Below are 20,737 nucleotides of genomic sequence, written 5' to 3'. Positions count from 1 at the left end.
ATCCATGTCTAAACCATACACTATATCAAGCAACGGAGGGCGCCCTGGAACAAAATAAAAGAACATTTTTTATTACAAAAAGTCCAAGTTGTGAGATATATATATATATATATATATATATATGAGGCCTGATCCAGCGTGAAAGTCTCTATTGTCCGAAACCTGTAAAACCCATTTCTGACCGTTTGCTCTTATTCCCGCTCACCTCTCAGATGCCTCTAATTCCCTCTTGCCCAGTGCTCTCCATTGCCACTTATCGTCCATCGGGCCATCTTGCTCATTTTCAGTCGCTTCTTATTCCCTGTGGCCTAGCCCTCACAAAACTTGGCTAACGCAACGTTGACAATTATTGCTCTGGTGTCCCTCTAACGGTGGAAGATATCTCTTTCGAGGTTGATCAGCTCGTGTCAATCCTTGAGGTAATTCGTTATCCCTATTTGATTTATTTTATTTTTCTCCTGCTTGTTGTTTAGATCGAAGTAGTGCCACTATTGAAGAGCAACTATGAAAGAGTCTTACACGATTCTTATAGCAAAAAGTCTCACAGAGTCAAAATTATTATAGTAGAGTCTTATTAGAGTCTCACAAGAGGAGGTCACATAGAAGAGTCTCAGTTACTTATAGAGGCCCACTGTACTCAAATTACTTCAAGTCAATGATGTTTTCACTTTTCCAAAAGTTTAACAGTAATCTTTTGATTTTCACTTCACTCTTATAGCACTACTGGTATGGGATGTGTCCTTTCACCTCATATTTATCAACCTAAGTAGATCAAGGTGGGTTTCCCATGCCTAGTTCTCCTTGAAGCTTTGAGAACGGATAAAATCCTAATGACTTTGTGAAAATGCCAACTAGTTGATTTTCAGTAGGAACAAATTCAATTCTAATCACCTTCCGTGATTTTTAGTACCTTGTAAGTTTCAATTTGTAATTTTTTAATATGCTTAATGGATCTAAGTCTTTTTCTCCCCCTTTTTGTCATACTAAAAAAGATATTACAAATACTCATGACTCGGTTCAAAGGCCATTTCATATATGATTTACGAATTTACAAAGGTGTATACAATTGCTTAAAAGAAATTACAAGTATATCATAAGTAAATGTAAGTACAAGGGAGTCGACAACAAAAGGTAAGTCGGATAACGACTAGGAAGGTGGTGTAGGATGGTTGAATCTCTATCTGCTCGGTCTTCAATTGCTCTCGCGCAGCAAGGATGCCCGCCTGTGTAGCTCAAACATTGTCAACGCAGCCTTTGGAGCTCACAATTGGTCCATGGAAGAGGAAGCTTCATTTGTAATCTATCTCCTCTTTACTAACTCAAACTGGTTGGCTTGTGGCTCGGGGCTCATCGCATCCCCATAGCCAACAACTTGAGGTGTTTCCTTATGAATTGTTTCATTTTGTACCCATTGACCTAGCCACTTGGCGAAGCCAAATTTTTTTACTTTCATCTCACTGATCGACATCTTCCTTGTGATGTCTACTCTTTCCTTGTCGATGATGTCAACTCCGCAACGGCGAAGGATAGTTGTGATCTCTTGAGCAAACGGGAAGTCATCCTCACTGGTCACAATGTCCATGATCCGATTCACCATAAAATATCCAAAATTTAATCCCACCTTTTGTGTGATGGCCCACATCCAAAAGATGTCAATCATGGTCAAGCGAGAGAATGTCCCCTTCGTTGGTTTGAGGATTTGGGTGACGATTTCCATGATTAACCGTAGCACCATTGTGGGATCCTTTATCTTAACTTCATAAGAACTCCCAATTGCCTGCCCGAACACCAACTGAGTGGCATCTTGTATGTTATGTGGGAGGTCACCATGGAGGTTGACTAGACAATTCTCTTTGACATACCTCGTCATCTCCATGAAAGTACTACCCAAGAGGTTATTAAGATCTATAGACTGAATAGACACCATAGTCTTCTTTAGATACGATGTAATCTTCAAATTGTTTGGGGGAAAGCTCCTCTACCTCTGTATTCAAGTAGAAGACCTTTAGTAACAAGGCGTAAAGGACCTCCTCTTGCTCTAGGATGCCCATGTAAGGGAGGAACATATCTTCGAGCTCCTCTATCTCCCTATGGCAAAACTCCAAATCAACTTTGCTCGGCTCCATAATGCTCTTATTAGCAAAATTTTAAAAATATTTCATTGTTACTGAGTGCGGAAATATTCTCTCCAATTCGAAATTTCCTCGCACACATCCGATTCCTTGGATGCAGTTTTCTTCTTTGCCATGACCTTGGTCCAAACCATCTTGAAATTTTTGGTTTTGGTAGAGGATGAGTGTAAAAGAGAGTTTTTCCTCGGATTTAAAGGCGGAATAATACTAAAATCGAAATGAGAATGAGGATGAAGGCTATAGAGTGTTGAGAATGGCTAGGGTTTGGAGTTAGGAGCATTTTGAAATGAGGTGAATGGTCGTTTAAAACTCTTCAACTTCTCATTTTGCATTGCGAATAATCAATCATTTTGTCTCGATTGATTGATCAATTGCTTAAGTTGATCGATTAGTACCCTATACAGAGTAACTGAAATGTAATAGTAGAATAAGGAGTGTTGAAGAGCATATATGGAAGAGTATTAAATGACTCTTATAGCAGTGAGTCTCACAAAATTAGGATTAATATGGTGGAGTCTTACAAGAATATTACAGGAGGAGGTCTCACCGAAGAGTCTCAATTAAATGTGTTTTAGTTATGTTAGTCTTCTATTTATGTTTTTTCAGTTGTTCAATTGTTTTAGGACTTATCTTTTAATGTTTAACTTTGGTAGCAACTGGTATAAGGATAGTTTAATTGTAATTGGATTTTACTTATTTTCTATATTATAAATAGAAACTCATGTACTCGTATTATATCAAGTTAGAGAAGTTTTTCTTTTTTTAAAAAAATTCAACACTCTGCCACACATACAAGTGAAATTGATCATTATCCTGCGGTGACTCTCTCATCATGGTCATAGCAGAGACATGTTGTCCTTTTTGGGAGCCCTATCACTTTTTTTCACTTTGGAAAGCTTGATTGATGCATTCGTCACTTCCCTACGTATCCCAGTTTCTTGTGACCAAACCTATTGGAGCAAACAACCGGATTTCTGGGAGTTGTTCATGCAAACTACTAATGAAATGACAAACTTGATGCTAGTCGTTCATACTGCAAACTTGATTTCGTATTGTTTGACTAAATCATCTTGACAAAGATTGCTAAGAATCACTTTTGGGGTGGTTCATAAGGTCTACAGAGTAGGACACTATTTTTTGTATTCAAATTAAAATTTTTTTTTTCCAACAAGTACCCATTTACCTAATTTTCCTTTATTAAATGAAAATGAAACAAAATTTCTTCCTCAATAAGGCATTTGTGTGATTATGCCATATTACTCATTATCGTTTATAAATAGAACGAGATTAGGTAAGGATTATTTTGTACTAGATTAGCAAGTTACTTGATTATATATAAGTGTAATTTTTTTAAAATTTTATTTGAGTGAATGCTTGTTTGATATAAAACATGGCCTTTTTTGAGGATTTTATAATATTTTTTAAAATTATTAAAAATTAGAATAAAATTATTATTAAGATTGTGTATAAGATAATGTAACTTTTAATTCTTTTATGATTTTATATAATTTAATTTATTTATGTTATTATTCTATTTATTCACTTAATTATTTGTTTTATAATTCAATAGTTAAATAAAATAAATGATATATAAGGCTACTTATATCATATACTAATAATATTATATAGTAATATGTTTATATATAATAAATTAATATATAGAATTGCTTATTTTATTCTTTTAACCCCTCCTGTAATCAATAAGAGAGTCATGATTATTGCACTTGGAAAGTTATGAGTAGAATGTGAATTCTATTTACTTAAGTGAGAAAGTTGGTGTGAAATTTGCTTCACCGAGTGAAGTAGATTACCTTATTCCTTCACAAAGTGATGAAATCTGAAATTTCACATCTCATCGGTGGAATCCACTTTCAATTCCGTCTTTTTCTTTCATTTCCCCCCCTCCTTCCTTCCTTTTCTTCTTCTTCTTCATTTTATTATTATAAATTATTTATAAATAAAATTTATCATTATTTTTATTTTTATCATTTTTATAAATAAATATTTTATCATTGATAGTTGAAAGATTTATGAATAGAATTTAACTTATCATTTTTAATTAGATGTAATTTTATTAATTATTTAAATAACATAAATATTTTTAAATTTAGAAACTTTAATATTTGATGGTTTATTTAATTTATGAATACATATTATTTTATTTTGAGTAAATAAATTTATTATATATTAGTTGATGATTATGTAAATAAAAGCTACATTATTTTATAAATATTTAATTAAAATTTAATAAATCTCACAATTATTTACCATTACTAGTTTACATCAAAATTACATTAAAATTATGTTATAAAATTTAATAATTTAATAATTAAATTAAATTATTATAAATATATTAAGTTATTTAATTAATATATTAATAAATTAGATAATTTTCTTGATATTATCAAATTAAAAAATATTTTATAACTTAGAGTGGCCTATAATTACATGAGTATTAATGAATTTTTTGACATTTTCTCTAAGGTTACATTAAAAAAAAAGTATATTTCATTGTACTTACTTTATATGACAAACCAAAAACAGCACATTTTTTTATAGAACGAAGATCACCCTGAACCGTCCGGTTTTGGATCCTGGGTTTAGTTGCAGAAGACATCACGAAAGCTGGGTCGGCCAAGAGATTCTAGGGTTAGGGGTTTTAAAGAACGGACATCTCATTATTTCTTTTCCAGCCTCCCGTTCGCCTCCTGTCACTTCCAGCACCGGAGCAGCCATGGTTGGACGTCTTCTCTTCTTCCTTACTCCTTTCTCTTTTCGTGTGTTGTTTTCAAATATCTGAGTGAGTCTGTTTGTTTCTTTTCAGGTGAAGTACTCGAGAGAACCAGATAACCCCACCAAGGGTGAGTTGTGTTTCTTTTTTACTCTCCTTTTCTATTCTTCTTCGTCCTGCACTTTCCTAAATTTTGGCTAGTTTGTGTTTGTAGTCTTTTATTCTGCTCTTTTGACACTATGCTTCTTATTGTTAATGAGATTAGCTTAATTGTTTCGTAAGCGGTTTTTGTTGTTTTGATTTATCTTGTCAGCCTGCAAGGCGCAAGGATCGGATCTTCGGGTGCATTTCAAGGTTTGTGAATCTATTTGTTCATTACTTTTTCTTTTGGTTTTCTACTCTTTAGTTCATCATTCCTGACTTGAGATTATAAATGATTTTTTTTTATTATTTGATTAGTTATTCATTTTTTTCTTTTTATCTTCCTATTATCGTGGGCTTCTGACTCGCTTGAAGTTTTAACAATGAAGTATTGAGATCAAACATTTAAAGAATTCTAATTAACTAAGTAAATACGATGGTCACTGTTCAAGCAGAAAATGGAAACCATCATGTACTCCTGTTGTGGGTGAAGAATGCCTCAAAGAAAGGTTTTCTATTCTTTTACACCCTGTCGTTCTTTTGAATTCTAAACTATGGCAGTTCTGGAGAAATTTAAACATGCAGAAAAAGGCTGTGATATGTTTGTTTCTCTGAATGTTTGTCGTGTGGGCTTTCGGGAAACTACTTCCATTTTGATGGAGTGAGTCTTTGTTGACAGTTGGTGCAGTTGACAATGTTATATGATGGATATGGGTTATGAATTTTCATATTTATGGTTTTGTACCTTTCTCTAGCTTTGAGGTATACATTCATTTTCAAGGCTCTGTACTGATTTTTAATTGATTGGCCTTTCAAATGCCTGTACTTATAGTATGTCATGACATTTGGTTATGAACTTATGTTGGTATGATTCCTATTGCATGGAATATATTCGATGATTAATACAAAACTAGTTGGAGGTTATTGCTCTAATACCTTGACAGTTGCATGAGTCTCCATTGTTCAACCAGAAGCCCTCTAAGTGGTTTGTGAAAATCCAAGTAATTTATAGGTTCTGTCTGGTTCAACTTCTGCTTTCAAAAGTATGGTCATCGCATTACTTCCTGAAATAATGGTGAATGGGAGATTGCCTTGTACAAATTAAATGTCATTGCAAATTAATTTATTGTAATGTATGGCTCTAGCTACGTAATTGTATGTTGGGTGATCCTCCGTAATGATGTGTTTTTATCATTTTTTTTACCTACAAAGGATAGTTACCGGAGGAATATTGGTTCTTTTGAGGAGCTCATTGTTTCATTTTGGCTAATGTTGTATAATTGTTTTCTTTTCACTTCTCTGCTTATCAGGCTGCTGTATTGTTAATTTTTAAATATGCATTGATTCATCAATTCTAATTCTTTTTTCTCTTATCCTCAGAATACCCGGGAAACTGCTCATGCAATCCGAAGACTTCCGTTAATCAAGGCAAAACGTTATCTGGAAGATGTGATTGTTCATAAGCAGGCTATCCCCTTCCGGAGATTCTGTCGTGGGGTTGGCCGTACCGCCCAAGTCAAGGCACGGCATTCCAATGGGCAGGGAAGGTGGCCAGTTAAATCGGCAAAGTTTATTCTTGACCTTCTAAAAAATGCAGAGAGCAACGCTGATGTATGTGGTCTTTGTTATTATACAATGTTTTTGCTTAATTGAATATTGGCTTGTTGGGACTTATTTTGTCATTTCTTTTTATTAGGTTAAAGGTCTGGATGTTGATGCTCTCTACGTTAGTCACATTCAAGTCAATCAGGCACAAAAGCAGAGGCGTAGGACTTACCGTGCTCATGGGAGGATCAATCGTGAGTCTTGTCATCTTGTCCTAGTTGCTTGTGAGTCTTGTTTTTTAGTAGTGTTTGATTGTGCTTTGGTAATTTTTCCTGCACAGCGTACATGTCCAGCCCATGTCACATTGAATTAATTTTGTCTGAGAAAGAAGAAAGTGTCAAGAAAGAGGTAAGTTTATAAAAACTCTCCCTTCTATTTCTTTATCCGTTAATTTTTTTTTTGTTCTGGAAGAATTTATTGTATGTAGTTGCTCTAAATGTAGAGTATTTTCTTGGACTTAATCTGTTCTGTTTTCCTAGAGTAATTTAGGCAGGGCACCTAATTTGATTTAGTTTTATAGGCCTAGTCTAGAGTAATTTGATTCGACCTCTTTCTGGTCTTTTAGTTGGATACTGTGTACTCGTGGATGAGTGGAATTTATTGAGAGTAACTTTTATTTTATGGTGTAATGTTAAATCAAACCAAAAAAAAAAAACGAACTGCTTGCCAAATTGCAGCCTGATTGGCCATGTCCATGTTGTACTGAAAACATGTACTTTATTTTTGCAGCCCGAAACTCAGTTGGCTCCACGGAAATCTAAGAGTCAGGCACTGCGGAGTGGTGCATCTTCTGCTTAGTTTGGTTTTCGAATTTGTCCTGAATAGATATACTATTTTTTTTGCAGTGCTTTGTTTTGTGAACTTCAACTAAATTTCACGAGTCTATTGTTTTATGATCTTTTGTGCTCAAACATGACTGATTTTGTTACAACACAATTACGTTCAGACTTTATTGAACACTTTTCTTTCTACTAGATTCATTATAAAAGAAAAAAAAAATACACCCACACCCTTTTGGTAACATCATTGGTCCTAATCAAATCCATGTATCCAAATCTTTAAGCACTAAGGATATGGAGCTTCCTCAACGCTTATGATAGTATTTGAAGGGCTTTGGATGCTTAAGAATGTGCTTTTATCTTCTATTTATAGATTAACATTGAAAATTGTCCATTTAGAACGTGAAAGTATGATAACTCAATACCATTGATCGATCAATCAGTTTGTGATCAAATTCTCATTGAGTGATCATTTTCTATTTAAATATAATAAAATAAGTTTTCTAAAACACTCATGTGATGATTTAAAACATGTTTTTTAGAGAACTTTTGATCCCCACATCATTAGATTATACTTTATCCAAGTTTTGGAAGTTGGATAATTGTCTTCTTACATAGATAAGAGTTCTTTAAACTCTCTATGATACTTAGGTGTACAAATTTGTATGCTCAAACCCTTGAGAGTTCTTTAAACTGATTGAATCTTCTTTTTTTAACTTGAGATCTTTAGTCCAACTTTATTTTAGCAATTTAGGTTGCAAGTTCGAATCGCGCCTATGTTGCTCTTAAAAAAAAAAAAAAAAAAAAAAAAAAAAAAAGAGTTATTCCTTGGACCTTGAATAAGAGTCACTTGAAAAGAAAATACATTTTTATCCTTAGAATGTTTAATTTCCAACATTAGTTCAAAAGCTAAGTTTTGTTATTGTCAAAACTAGGGTAATCCACATTTGTGGATTTGAATCAGCATAAGTAAAAATGACGACTTATTTTATGATGATGAAATAGCATTCTTTCACAGTTTTTTTTATCATTCTACTTAGTTTACTCCCCCTTGAGTAATGAAAATAGTTTTTCTCACCCTTTTTGTCATTTACTAAAGAAAAATATAAAAAAAAGAAAGAGAATTATGGCAAAAAAGGCATATATTTCATTAAGTTTCAAGTGTTTAAGAATGGATGTATAGCCATTCGAAAAGAATTGTCAAAGGGATACAACTAAGATAAAAAAAGGCAACCTAAGTCAAAATGATGACCTATACAAAAATTGTAAGTTCTCGAGCTTATTAAAGAGAAGTGCCCTCATTTTAGTGATGAGGAATTTTTATTTGTCATTAATTTTGACCTAAATAGATTAGGAGGATTGTCCTTGCCTAATTCTTCTTTTAATTTAGAGAATTGATTAAATTTTAAAGGCTTGGTAAAAATATAATCCAACTATTTTTCAGTAGGAACAAAATTCAATTTTAACTGTTTCAGATTGAACAAATTTTGAATAAAATAATCTCTAATTTCAAAATGTTTTCATCGGTCCTTGGTTAATCTCGTGGCACTCTTGTGTTCATCAAAGATGGGAATTTCATTTTTGTTCAAAATTTAATTTTCTACTTATTGTCTCATCTATAAGAGTTATGCACAACAACTGATGGCTATGTACTCAGCTTTAATGATAGAAACAACTACAAAATGTTATTTCTTGGGAAACCAAGAGACCAACATATTACCTAGTAGTTGATAATTACCTATAATACTATTTTTTTTTTTGTTAATTTTCATCTGACAAAATCAACATTTGAGTACCCTATTAAGTTTATGGTTGAGACATAAGCGTACCAAAGTTCCAAGAAAATACAAAAAAATTTCTTGATAGCCACTAGGTGTGGTTCTCTAGGATTAGATTGTAATCTAGCACACAAGGAAATTGAAAACATAATGTCTGGTCTACTACCAGTCAAATATAACAAACACCTTGTCATACTTCTATATAGTTTTTGATCTATGAGTCTACTAGGCTCGTTTGATTTTAACTTTAAGGATGTATTCATGGGTGTACAAATGGGTGCAATAATGGATTTCAAATTTTCTATGTTAGGCTTCTTAAGAAGTTCTTTTGGGTATTTGGATTAGTTGAATATACCCTCTTTAGTTTGACATACTTGAAATCCTAGAAAGAAAGTGATTTCACCCATTAAACTCATTTCAAACTTATTTTTCATTATCTTTGCAAATTCATCACATAAGGAGGTATCAATTGGACTAAAAATGATATCATTTACATAAATTTAAAAAATGATCAAATTTTGTCCATGGTTCTTGGTGAATAATTTTTTATCCACACTATCTCTTTTAAATCCATTTAGTTTTAAAACTTCACTAAGCCTCTCATACTAAAGCTATAGGAGTTTGCTTCAAACTATATAATGCTTTATGCAAGTCCCATACATGGTTTAGTTTGTTTAAGTTTTCAAACTCTTGGGATTATTCTTCATAAACTTCTTCTTGTATGTACCCATTAAAGAATGCACATTTAACATCCATTTGGTATGATTTAAAGTTTTTGTGACTAACATAGCCAAAGTGTGTTCTTATTGCTTCCAATCTAGCTAGTGCAATTTTTTTTTTCAAAGTCTATGGTTTCTTCTTGGTTGTATCCTTTTGCAACCAGTCAGTGTTACTTTATTTCCCGCTACCTTATTTAACTTACCAAATTTATTCCTAAAAACCCATTTGTCTATAATTTGTTTATTTTGAGGTCTAGGTACAAGAGTTTTGACCTAACTCCTTTCAAATTAGTTTAATTCCTATTGCATTGCCATTATCTAATATTCATCTTTTTTAGCTTTGGGTTTTGGGTTCTAATTGAGAAACAAAGGTACTATTTGTCATTTGTTCTTAACTTTTTCTTCTTCTACTCATTTTTATGGTTGAGTTACTTAAAATTTATTCTAAGGGGTGTATTTGATTCTTGTAGGTAAGGGTGGCAATTTTACTTGATTACTAAATTACCTAATTACCCATTTTACCCATTTAATTATTAAAAGGATATGGGAGAAAAATCTTTACCCCTTTATGAATTCAAGTCAATTTATCTGTTTACTCGTCACCTGGTTTATAAGAAAAATGGATATTCATAGACAATTTTTTGCACTCATGACCCCCTTACTCAGGTTCTACCTAATATATATCTAGCCTAGAAGCAAGAGATAGTAGAGTATAACATACTGTTTTTAATATTATAAAGATATTTTATTAATTTTATCATTTTATAATTTTTTTATAGAACTTTATGTAATATCGTAGTTTAATTTTAATTTTCAATTATGTTAACTATTTATTATCATATTTCTATGGCTCTAATAATGTACTAAATTATGCATTTTGTTATATGTTTACCCATTTATCCCTGAGTAATTGGATAAGAAAAGCGGATTTGGAATAAATTGTTATCCATTCGAGTGAAATGGGTAAAAGAAGCTCTAATTGTAGTAGGTTCTCCTCGAGTTCTTGATCTTGAGTTCGAGATCCCATTGGAGGATCAAGAGAATCTTCCTCTTCACCCCATCCAAAGTTAGAGTTGGTGTTGCCTTTGATGAGTTTAATTCATCAAATTCAATATGAACCGACTCCTCTACTCTTGTAGTAGTTTTGTTATAAATTCTATATGCCTTACTATGAGAAGCATAACCTAAAAAATTCCAAAATCATTCTCTGAATCAAAATTTCCTAATTTTTTCTTTGGTTCATTGAGTGTAAAAACTTTGCATCCAAATGTTCTAATATACTTAATGTTGGGTAGGTTTCTTGTATATAACTCAAGTGGTGTTTTCTTGAGGAAGAACCTAATATTTACTTAGTTAACTACATAACATGCTGTATGTATAGCTTCAACCAATTTTTTTTAGGTAAGTTATATGCATTAAATATAGCTCTAGCCATTTCAATTAAAGACTTATTGTTTCTCCTAATAACACCATTTGGTTATGGAGTTCCAGGAGTTGAGAAGTTGCTATTATACCTTGTTGAGAGAATAATTCTCCTCCATGATTTCTCCTAATTTTGCCTATACTATTTGTTCTTTGTATATTTTCTCACAAAGCTTTCTAAAGGCCAAAAATATCATCTTTGCTGACTAGGAAGTTTACCCATGTGAATATAGAATAATCATTTACTACTACCAAGGTGTGGCAATTTCCATTTTGACATGAAATTAGGATAGGTGCAACTAAGTTCATAGGAGTAGTTGTGTGCTCTTGTAGTGGAGATTACATTTTTTCATTTGAAAGAGGTTTTGTGTTGCTTCCCTAATTGGCAAGTATCATGAGATTTTTCTCGTATAAATTTTTGGTTTAGTAATCTCTCAATAGACTCTTCTTTGCTAATGTATTCAATAAATCAATTCTTACATGTCCAAGTCGTTTGCGCCGCAACCAAGATTTATCTAAATTGGCATTCAAAGATAAGGCATTAAAAGATGATAACTCAAAGACAATTCACAATGTATAGGTTTTTGTCTCTAGTTCCTTCTAGCGAGATTTCAGTTTATTCATCTCTAATAACACATTTATTCTTTTCAAATAAAATATTATGACCTTTACCACAAAATTGACTTATGCTAAGTAAATTATGTTTTAATCCCTCAACATAATATACATGAAAAATAAAAGAGTTAGAAATACCTTTTTTCCAATGCCTCTTATGATTCCTTTACTATTGCCTCCAAATATTACATGACCTCTATCTTTTGGTGTTTAGTTTCATGAATTACTTTCCATCACCCATCATGTGCCTAGAACACCCACTATTCAAGATCCATCTGTTCTTTGGAGCATTAGTTCGAAGACATTTGCGACAAGAAGAAACAAATCATCCCTTCTAGGCCCTAAATAGGTTGCGTTCCTCTGGGAAACCATTAGCCATAACCTTTTCTTTAGGTATTGATATTTTTTTCCCTATTGTTGAAGAGCAAATATGGAAGAGTCTTATATGATTTGCACAATAAGAAGTCTTACAAAGCCACAATTATTATAGAAGGAGGTCTCACAGAAGAGTTTCCACTTAAAGGTGTTTCAGTTATGTTAGTTTTCTATTTATGTTAAGTTATTTAAATATGCTAGGACTTATCTTTAAGTGTTAGAATTTGAGTGTGATTGGGACAAGGGTAGTTTAATTGTACCGAATTAGGAAACAATTTTGAGAAGGGAGTGGCACCTCGTAGCACACTCAATGGCATATGATTTATAAACACACACACAATGAGGACTACATAGGGCCAATAAACTGAGGAACATTCATAGACAACATAATAATGCAGCCAACTTCTATAAGATGTTGTGGTTTTCTTTCCGAAACACCATTTTGTTGAAGTGTATAAACACACGAGGATTGGTGAAAGATCCATTTTTCCTTGGAAAGAATTTAAAAGGTAGAAGAAAAATATTCTTTGGCATTATCAAACCGATTTTTTTTACCGTAGTGTTGAGCTAATATTCCTCCATAGCACAAAATGAGGTAAAAATAGAAAATACTTTGACCCTGTCCTTCATTAAATATAACCATGTAATTATCTTGTAATCATCCACAAATATAAAAAAAAATACTTGGATTATGAAATATTTTGGATATTAGCAGGTTCCTAAACATTTGATTGAACTAAAGCAAAATGGATGAGAAGTAATATTGCTTTGCTTGGGTTGAAAGACATATCTACAGTGTTTCCAAAGTTCACAAAACTCACAAAAAAAATGTGAAACAAAACAAAGGGAAGGAACTAAACTTTTAAATTTTTCTGAGGAGGGATGGACCAACCTTTTATGCCATTGAGAAGCCTCTTTTGATGTGGTTGTTGCTATTGTTGTTAGGATGGAATTTTCCATATAATAAAGAACCCCTCTCTCACTTGCCGCCATCAATCACATATCTCATTTTGATATCCTAAAATACATAGTGAGAAGAAACAAAGGTAACAAAATAATTTAGTTTCTTGGATAATTGACTCACTAATAAGACTCAAAGGAAACTGATGGACAAGAAAAACATTAGAAAGTGAAAAATATGGTGAAATGGTGGATGTACGAGTACCATGAATCCTTGTTTGGGATCCATCTGTACTAGATACAAATCGGTCTGAAGTTCTTGTTGTCATAGAAGATACATTTTCAATTTTATTTGTGAGTGTTCGGAGGCTACAGAGTCAATGATCCAAGGTGAATTTCTAGAACATGAGAGAAAGGAATACATACCAGTAGTAGCAATTGTGGTTGTAGTGTTGCTTTGAGGAGTGGCCATCATACTCTTAAATTTATGAAACAATTCATAATCCTCTTCTGATAGGGTTAATCTTCCTTTCGAGGGATCTAAATATGGTTCACTAGTGGTGGAAGTTGATGCTTGATTAACTTTGAAGTATGGTAGTTTCCCTTATAAGTTCCAACAATTCTCAACCAGATGCTTGTTGAGCCCACAAAAAGTACACTTCCTTTGTTGACTACTAGTGTTATTTGAACTAGAGGTAGAAACATTCCCACGTCTGCCTCTTCCTTTTTCATATTTCTTCCCACTTCTTCTTTTACCCTACCATAACCGTTGTTCCCCCACCCTTGGGAGAACATAGCTAAATTTTTCACTTGGTCTAGCTGATTGTTAGACCGCTTAACTGAAATCCGTAGTATGGTAGCACATACATCATTGAAGGAGGGTTTTTCTATAGAGCTGAGTACCCGTGACTTGGTAACATCCAAGTAAGATGGTAATTTTGCAGGACATATAGCTGAAACAAGGTCCTCTCTCTTCTTTTCCTGTGTAACAATATCAAGAACATATGGTTGTGAACTTTCCATTCCAATAGTAACCCTCTAAATCTAGCAAAGTACTCATGAAGGTTGTCTTTACTCTTAGTGTTGCACATCTCTTGAAAATATCATAAATCCTCTGAAGACTATCAGGAGTAGAATATAACTCAAAATGTGTCACGTGTTGCTTTGGCTGCCTTTAGGTGTACCACAAACTTTGCAATAGGTTCCTCCATGTTATTTTTCAGCCAATTGACAACTAGAGTGTCTTCCCTCAACCACTTGTGATATGAGGGGTAACCTATATGAAATGGTGGCTGAGTTATATTTCCAAAAAGGTTCTAGTAATCAAGAAAAATTTCACACATTGGGACCAAGACAAATAATTGCCCGACCCTTCTTGACTGAAATCAACATCTGTGGAGGAGGAAGAATATGAGTTTGAAACTTTAGACAAAGATGACTCAATTTTTTTTATGAAAAAAAAAACTCTTGAATGAACTTTAGAAGGAAGAGGACAAGATTGAATCAAAGGAATAAATACTCGGTGCAATGGAATTCAAAAACAATACTAACAACGCATTGAATTCAACAATCAAGCAAGCAAATAAACTCAGCCTATAGGTATACAAGTATGACTTCCATTTTTTTATTTTTTTCTTCTCCTTTTAGAGTTTAAACTAGAACTCTAATTGTCCAACAATCACTATTAATTATCCAACGAAAAACGAAATAAAAACTGGTATGAAAGTAGTCCTAAACACAATTGAACTATGGACTACTTTTTGAAACGACTCCTCAAACCCTAACTTAGGGTTTCAATGGATTAATTGATCAATTATTTTTTCAACAAGAGTGAACTCAACGAGAAATTTAAGAGGAATTTTTAAAATTTTATTGAAGAATTTTTGGCATAAAAAATGGAGCAAGCCATGAACTACACAATCAACATGTGCTTATGCAAGTTTCAGCCATATAACTTGAGGAAAAACGATTTTTTTTTAGATTTGACTAGACTTGACCATGAATGAATTTATCACTTTCAAAGATATGAATTTGATCCCTCATAATGTAAAACATAGAGTGAAACTTAGCTGATTAAAAAGAAACCATGCTGAATTGATTTCAACCTCTTCTTTCCTTCAAGTTGGTTGAGCCTTGTTTTGCTTGAAGGATGATTTTGAGAGTTATTTTCTCTACACTTGTATCACTTGGTTAACTTTGATTTAAACCCAAGAATTTCAGCTCTGATACTATGTTAAATTCTAGGGTTTAATCCATGGGAATTAGATTTGAGAAGAAGAAGAAGAAGAAGAAAAATTGCAATGGTCTCTCTCCTACTATATTTTTTCTTAGTACAAAACCAACTTATGATGAATTTTAGGATTAAATTGCAACACATGGTAGCAACCTCAGCTGGCTTTTCTCTTTGCTTTTCTGCTACTTGGCAAGTGCCATGTTTATCCATATCTTCAGAAAAATAAGGGTTACATGATGATTATTACAACTATCAGATTCAGCTAATGCTCCTACTTGAGGTATCTGCATACTTTTATCTCATAATATCACAATCTCTTTGAGTTTATTCTCTTCCATGGCCTGAAGATTTTTGGGTATAATTTCTTTTATGTTCTTGTTCCATGTAAAAGATTGGAGGAAGTCCGTAATACCTTGACCATCTCTTGGACTTGCAGTCCTAGGGCCTTGCTTGTATTACAAGTATCGGATAGACATTAGAATTGCATTGTTCGGTTGTCATGATGTCTGCAGATAACGATGCTGAGCAAAAGAAGATGATCATAAGAAACGACGGCCACTTCCATCCTTTGGGAACACCAAAGGCCAAGTGCCCTTTCTTTTGTGAGACGGCTGCAAGAATTCTTTTTTCACGTATATCTTCTTCTCTGCAAGTCGTCTCTGATATATTTTCTTAATATCTGCACATATTAAAACTTCCATTCCATAACTGAAACCTTTTGAAACACTCAAAGAAGATTAACTCTTTGTGTTCCACGTCAAGGGTCTGCGGCAACAATGGAGGAATCAGGTTCAAGGTTAATGTTGTTAAATTGTCGAGTCTAATTAACGTCTTAAGTTGAATAAGAGTCCCACCAAATCTTAAGAAATGGGATGACATGCATTTCAGCGTTCTTGGTATACTTGGTGCAGCATTAAGGAAAAAGAAATTCCATCCAAAATCACCAAACCAAGGCCGTGGAAATAAAATTCGCTGGCTTGCTTACTCTTCATGTTGCTTTCTTCCACTATTTTATTTTATTTTTTCAAACGTCTTAACGTGCCCAGAGAGGAGGGAGACATACGGGATCTTCTTGTTTCAAGCGTCTTAATGTGCTCAGAGAGGAGCGAGACATATGGGAGAACTTTTGAGCTTATTGGTTTTGTGAGTGTATGAGCAACTTGCTTTTGAGATGAGTTATGTTTGAGACATAATACCTACTTGTAGTTTCTCTCTAGTAAAATTGATAGTCAACTTTGATATTCTTTGTTATTTCGTGAAAGACTGGATTAGAGGCAATATGAATTGCAGCGTGATATCATAGTAGAGTTTCGTAGGACCACCTTTGTTGAACCCCAACTCTGCCAGGAAGGATTTAATCCATAGAAGCTCTTTTACCGCATGTACCATAACCCTATATTCTGCCTCGACACTAGATAACTGGATTTCTATTTTTACTCTGTGACAATGTTCCCCCCAACTAAGGTACAATACCCTGAGGTGGATTTTCTATCATCCAGATATCTGCCCAGTCAGCATCGGAAAAACCTTCAATATTAAGAAGACCATGACACTTATATAAACGCACTTGACCTTGAGCATTTTTCAAATATTTGAGAATCCTTTCCAATGCATGCCAATGAGTAATTGAAGGTTTATGCATGTATTGACTGATAACACTAATTGCAAATGAGATATCAGGTCACAATATGATAAATTAACTTGCCTATCAACCTTTGGCACTTTCCCACATTAACATCTTCTCTAGGGCTAACACAAAACTTTGTATTTGTATCCGTAGGGGTGTCTGCAGATCTTTAAGTAAGTCAGTACATATTTTTCTGTGATAGGATAATGCCATGCTTGGACTAAAAGACTTAAATACCGAGAAAGTATTTGAAAATTTTCAAGTCTTTTTTCTTGAATTCACTCCTTTTTTTTTGTGTTTGAATTGACTTATATTATCTCTATCATTCCCTATTAAAATTATATCATCCACACACATAACAAGTAGCACAACTCCCCTGTTAGTGTGTTTGACAAATATTGAATCATCCATAGAGCACCTCGTGAACCCAAATCGAAACATTATTTGACTAAACTTGTTAAACCAAACACATAGAGATTGTTTTAGACCATATAAAGACTTCTATAGGTCACATACCAACTCACCCTCAACCACAAATTCAGGTGGTTGCTTCATGTAAATATTCTCATTAATATCTCCATTAAGAAATATATTTTTCACATCAAGTTGATAGACAGACCAAGGATAGTTAGCATCAAGGGATAATAAAACACGTAGCGAGTTTTACTTGGCTACAAGGGAAAATGTCTCCCCATAATCGACACCATAACACTGAGTATATCCTTTGGCCACAAGTAGTGCTTTAAGGTAGGCCACAAAACCATCCGGATTAGGCTTAAGTATGAACACCCACTTACAACCCACCGACTATTTATCTAATGAAAGTGGGATTAGTTGCCAAGTTTGATTCTTATATAGGGCTGCCATTTCTTCTTCCATTATTTCTTTCATTCGAGATGCTGAAGGGCCTCCTGATAAGACCAAGAAATAGAAACAGAGGAACTAGAAGCAAGGAAGTCGTAGAAAGATGGACATAACCGATGAATAGATAAAAAATCGGAGATGGGGTGAGAAGATATGGTTTAGTGCAAAACTGATGTTATTTCTGAATAGAAATAGGTCTAGTATCAAATTAAGGACCAAAAACACGATGAGGAGAAGTAAAAGTAACCTCATAGAGATTTGTAGACTCCATGGGAGTGGTATTAGCCATTGCTTTAGGGGGCCAAAGAAATAAATCATTATTGCCATGAAAGAGAGAGTATTCGATAGGCACAATAGGCTTTGAAAATTCATTCATAGAAGAAAAACTAGGCATGGTACCATTAACAAAGTAAAAAGGTTGCTCTTCACAAAATCTCACACCTTGGGAGATAAATATTTTTTGAGAGAGAGATTATAACAAACATATTATTTTTGGGATGAGAGTAGCCTAAAAAGATACATGTAATAGCTCTTAGGACTAATTTAGTAGTATCCAGAGATGAGACATGAACAAAACAAGTACACCCAAACACGTTCAAGGGAAGGAAAAACATATCTTCACCAAGAAAAAGTAGGGAGTACGGTGACCTATAATTAAGGACCGAGGAAGGCAACATGTTGATGAGAAAACTAGCATTAGTAATGGCATGGGGCTAGTAGAAATGGGACACATGCATATGAAGATGAAAAGTCTAGGCAAACTCAAGAAGATGTCTATTCTTTATCTTAGCCACACCATTTTGTTGTGGTGTGTAAATACATGAAGTCTAATGAATGAAGCCATTATCTCTACAAGAGTATTGAAACTGTCACACCTAAATTCTAACTCATAGAACATCGGACATGACACTCCTTTAAGGTAGCAATTTTTTCTTCTTACGTCATTTTAACATTCTAATACCTTCCATATTATCATACTCTCATAGAAATACTTTTAAGTTCACCAAAGTATACACACTTTGAAAGGCCTAGTGTCATGCTCTTTATTTTACATCACATACCTTTATGTGTCCCAGATATCTTGGGTGCAAACTCTCCAACAGTAATTTAAAAAATATAATTGTCTAAAAAATTTAAACTCTTACACCTACTAAATCTCCAACTCATGCTTCTGCCACTGTATGAAACAAGCTACCCAACTCTTTTATCCCCCTGAAAAAGTGTCCATATAGGTTGTGAGCTATTGCCCAATAAATCCTACTGCTAGTAACAAAAAACTTAGAAAATAAATAGGAATCTCAAAACAAATATTATTTATCACTACAGAAGATAGCACACATTCAAACTTAAAACTTATACATGCTTCTATAAAATTTCACCATTTAACCCAACTCAGAATTCCTGCATACTTCAATCATTAGAAAATTTTATAAATACACTTCTACAAGTATCATTCCATTCCCACCATGGGTATTGTCTAATAATAACATCAATCCCACATAGATATCTCATGACGATTATTTAGCATAAACTTGAACCCAATTTAATCTCAAATTTTCAATTGTACAGATATAACTGCTACAAGATCTTGTGAAACATAAGAAAATTTCTATTTTTTTAACTCTAGCTCATGATATGCCCTCACCAAATACTCTATCAGCTGCACATTCTTCACTAATTTGAGGGGCATTACCCTCTACTTGGGTCCTTATTATGCTCGTGTTTATAACTTGTGTCAATTTTCCATTCCTTATTCTTAAACATTTTTCTCATGTGCTTGTATTCTTTTACACACACATAGCCCTATTGATTGTTCAACAAGATCTTGACGCCTCACTATAGATGAGGCACAACATTCCCAAAGTTTATAATGTAGTTGTTCTACACACACACACACGTCCTTGTTGATTTTCCAACAAGGTCCTTACTCCTGAGTATAGATGAGGCACAACATTTCCAGAGTTTAAATAGTAATTATTCAACTCACACACACATACGCCTGTTCATTTCCCAATAAGGGCCTTATGGCTTCCTTAAACATACACATACCCTTGTTAGTCATCCAATGAGGTCCTTGTGGTTGCCTTACACATAAACATACCCTTGTTGGTCTCCCAACAAGGTCCTTATGGTTGCCTTACACACACACACACCTTTGTTGGTCACCCAACAAGGTCCTTCTTACTACATATGAGACACAACAATTCCAGAGATAGACTTTATAAGTCCATAATCATAATATTGTCCAGTCCACAACCCTCAATTAGCGTCCCAAAAGAGGTCATGTTTCCCCACTTGGAGTCCCAAGTGAAGTCCACATCATCTTGTCAGTATCCTGACAAAGTCCATATAATCCTCCTCTGGACAATCAGGCGAAGCCCAGACTCCTTGCTATAAATGAGGCACAATTATTTTTCCTCTCCTGGTCAACCAGTTGAGGCCTAGACTCCTCTATGCAGATAGGGCACAATATTTTTCCTCTCTTGGTCATCTGCTGGCCTAGATTCCCCACAATAGTTGGGGCACACATTCACTTATAAGCACGTGCTTAACCCCATATGTCAAGGGTCCAAATCTTAAAATTTGTTTTATTTATAAAATTATTATTATTTTTTAATTTTAAAAGGAATCTGCAGTCCCTCTCTTATAATTAAGGTCAATTATGATAATTCACTCAAGTCTATTATAAGACTCTTAGTCCAGGTCCCGAATGCTTTATTCATTATTATTGCATATACTAAATGAGAGCATTGCATTTATACACATAGTTGTCAATATTGCAGATAGCAATTACCTGAGACATAAAATTTACTATT

At 33.7% G+C, this 20,737-nt stretch overlaps 1 protein-coding gene across 1 annotated transcript; it reads left to right on the top strand.

The window, feature by feature from the left end:
- The first annotated feature begins 4,776 nt into the window (after positions 1-4,776).
- LOC137962915 (large ribosomal subunit protein uL22y-like) lies at positions 4,777-7,502 on the top strand. The gene is made up of 7 exons (XM_068810045.1): positions 4,777-4,869; positions 4,957-4,993; positions 5,177-5,217; positions 6,385-6,615; positions 6,701-6,803; positions 6,890-6,957; positions 7,339-7,502. The coding sequence occupies exons 1-7, from the start codon at positions 4,867-4,869 to the stop codon at positions 7,405-7,407; spliced, it is 552 nt and encodes a 183-aa protein (XP_068666146.1). The 5' UTR covers positions 4,777-4,866; the 3' UTR covers positions 7,408-7,502.
- The last annotated feature ends 13,235 nt before the right edge of the window (positions 7,503-20,737 follow it).

Source organism: Aristolochia californica, unplaced genomic scaffold (genome assembly GCF_029961685.1).
Source record: "Aristolochia californica isolate CCGP_79_NKW_82.1479 unplaced genomic scaffold, dmAriCali1.0.hap1 SCAF_4, whole genome shotgun sequence".
NCBI classification, from domain to species: domain Eukaryota; kingdom Viridiplantae; phylum Streptophyta; class Magnoliopsida; order Piperales; family Aristolochiaceae; genus Aristolochia; species Aristolochia californica.
Note: the sequence above shows the minus strand (reverse complement) of the source record. Positions and strands in the feature narration are given on the sequence as shown.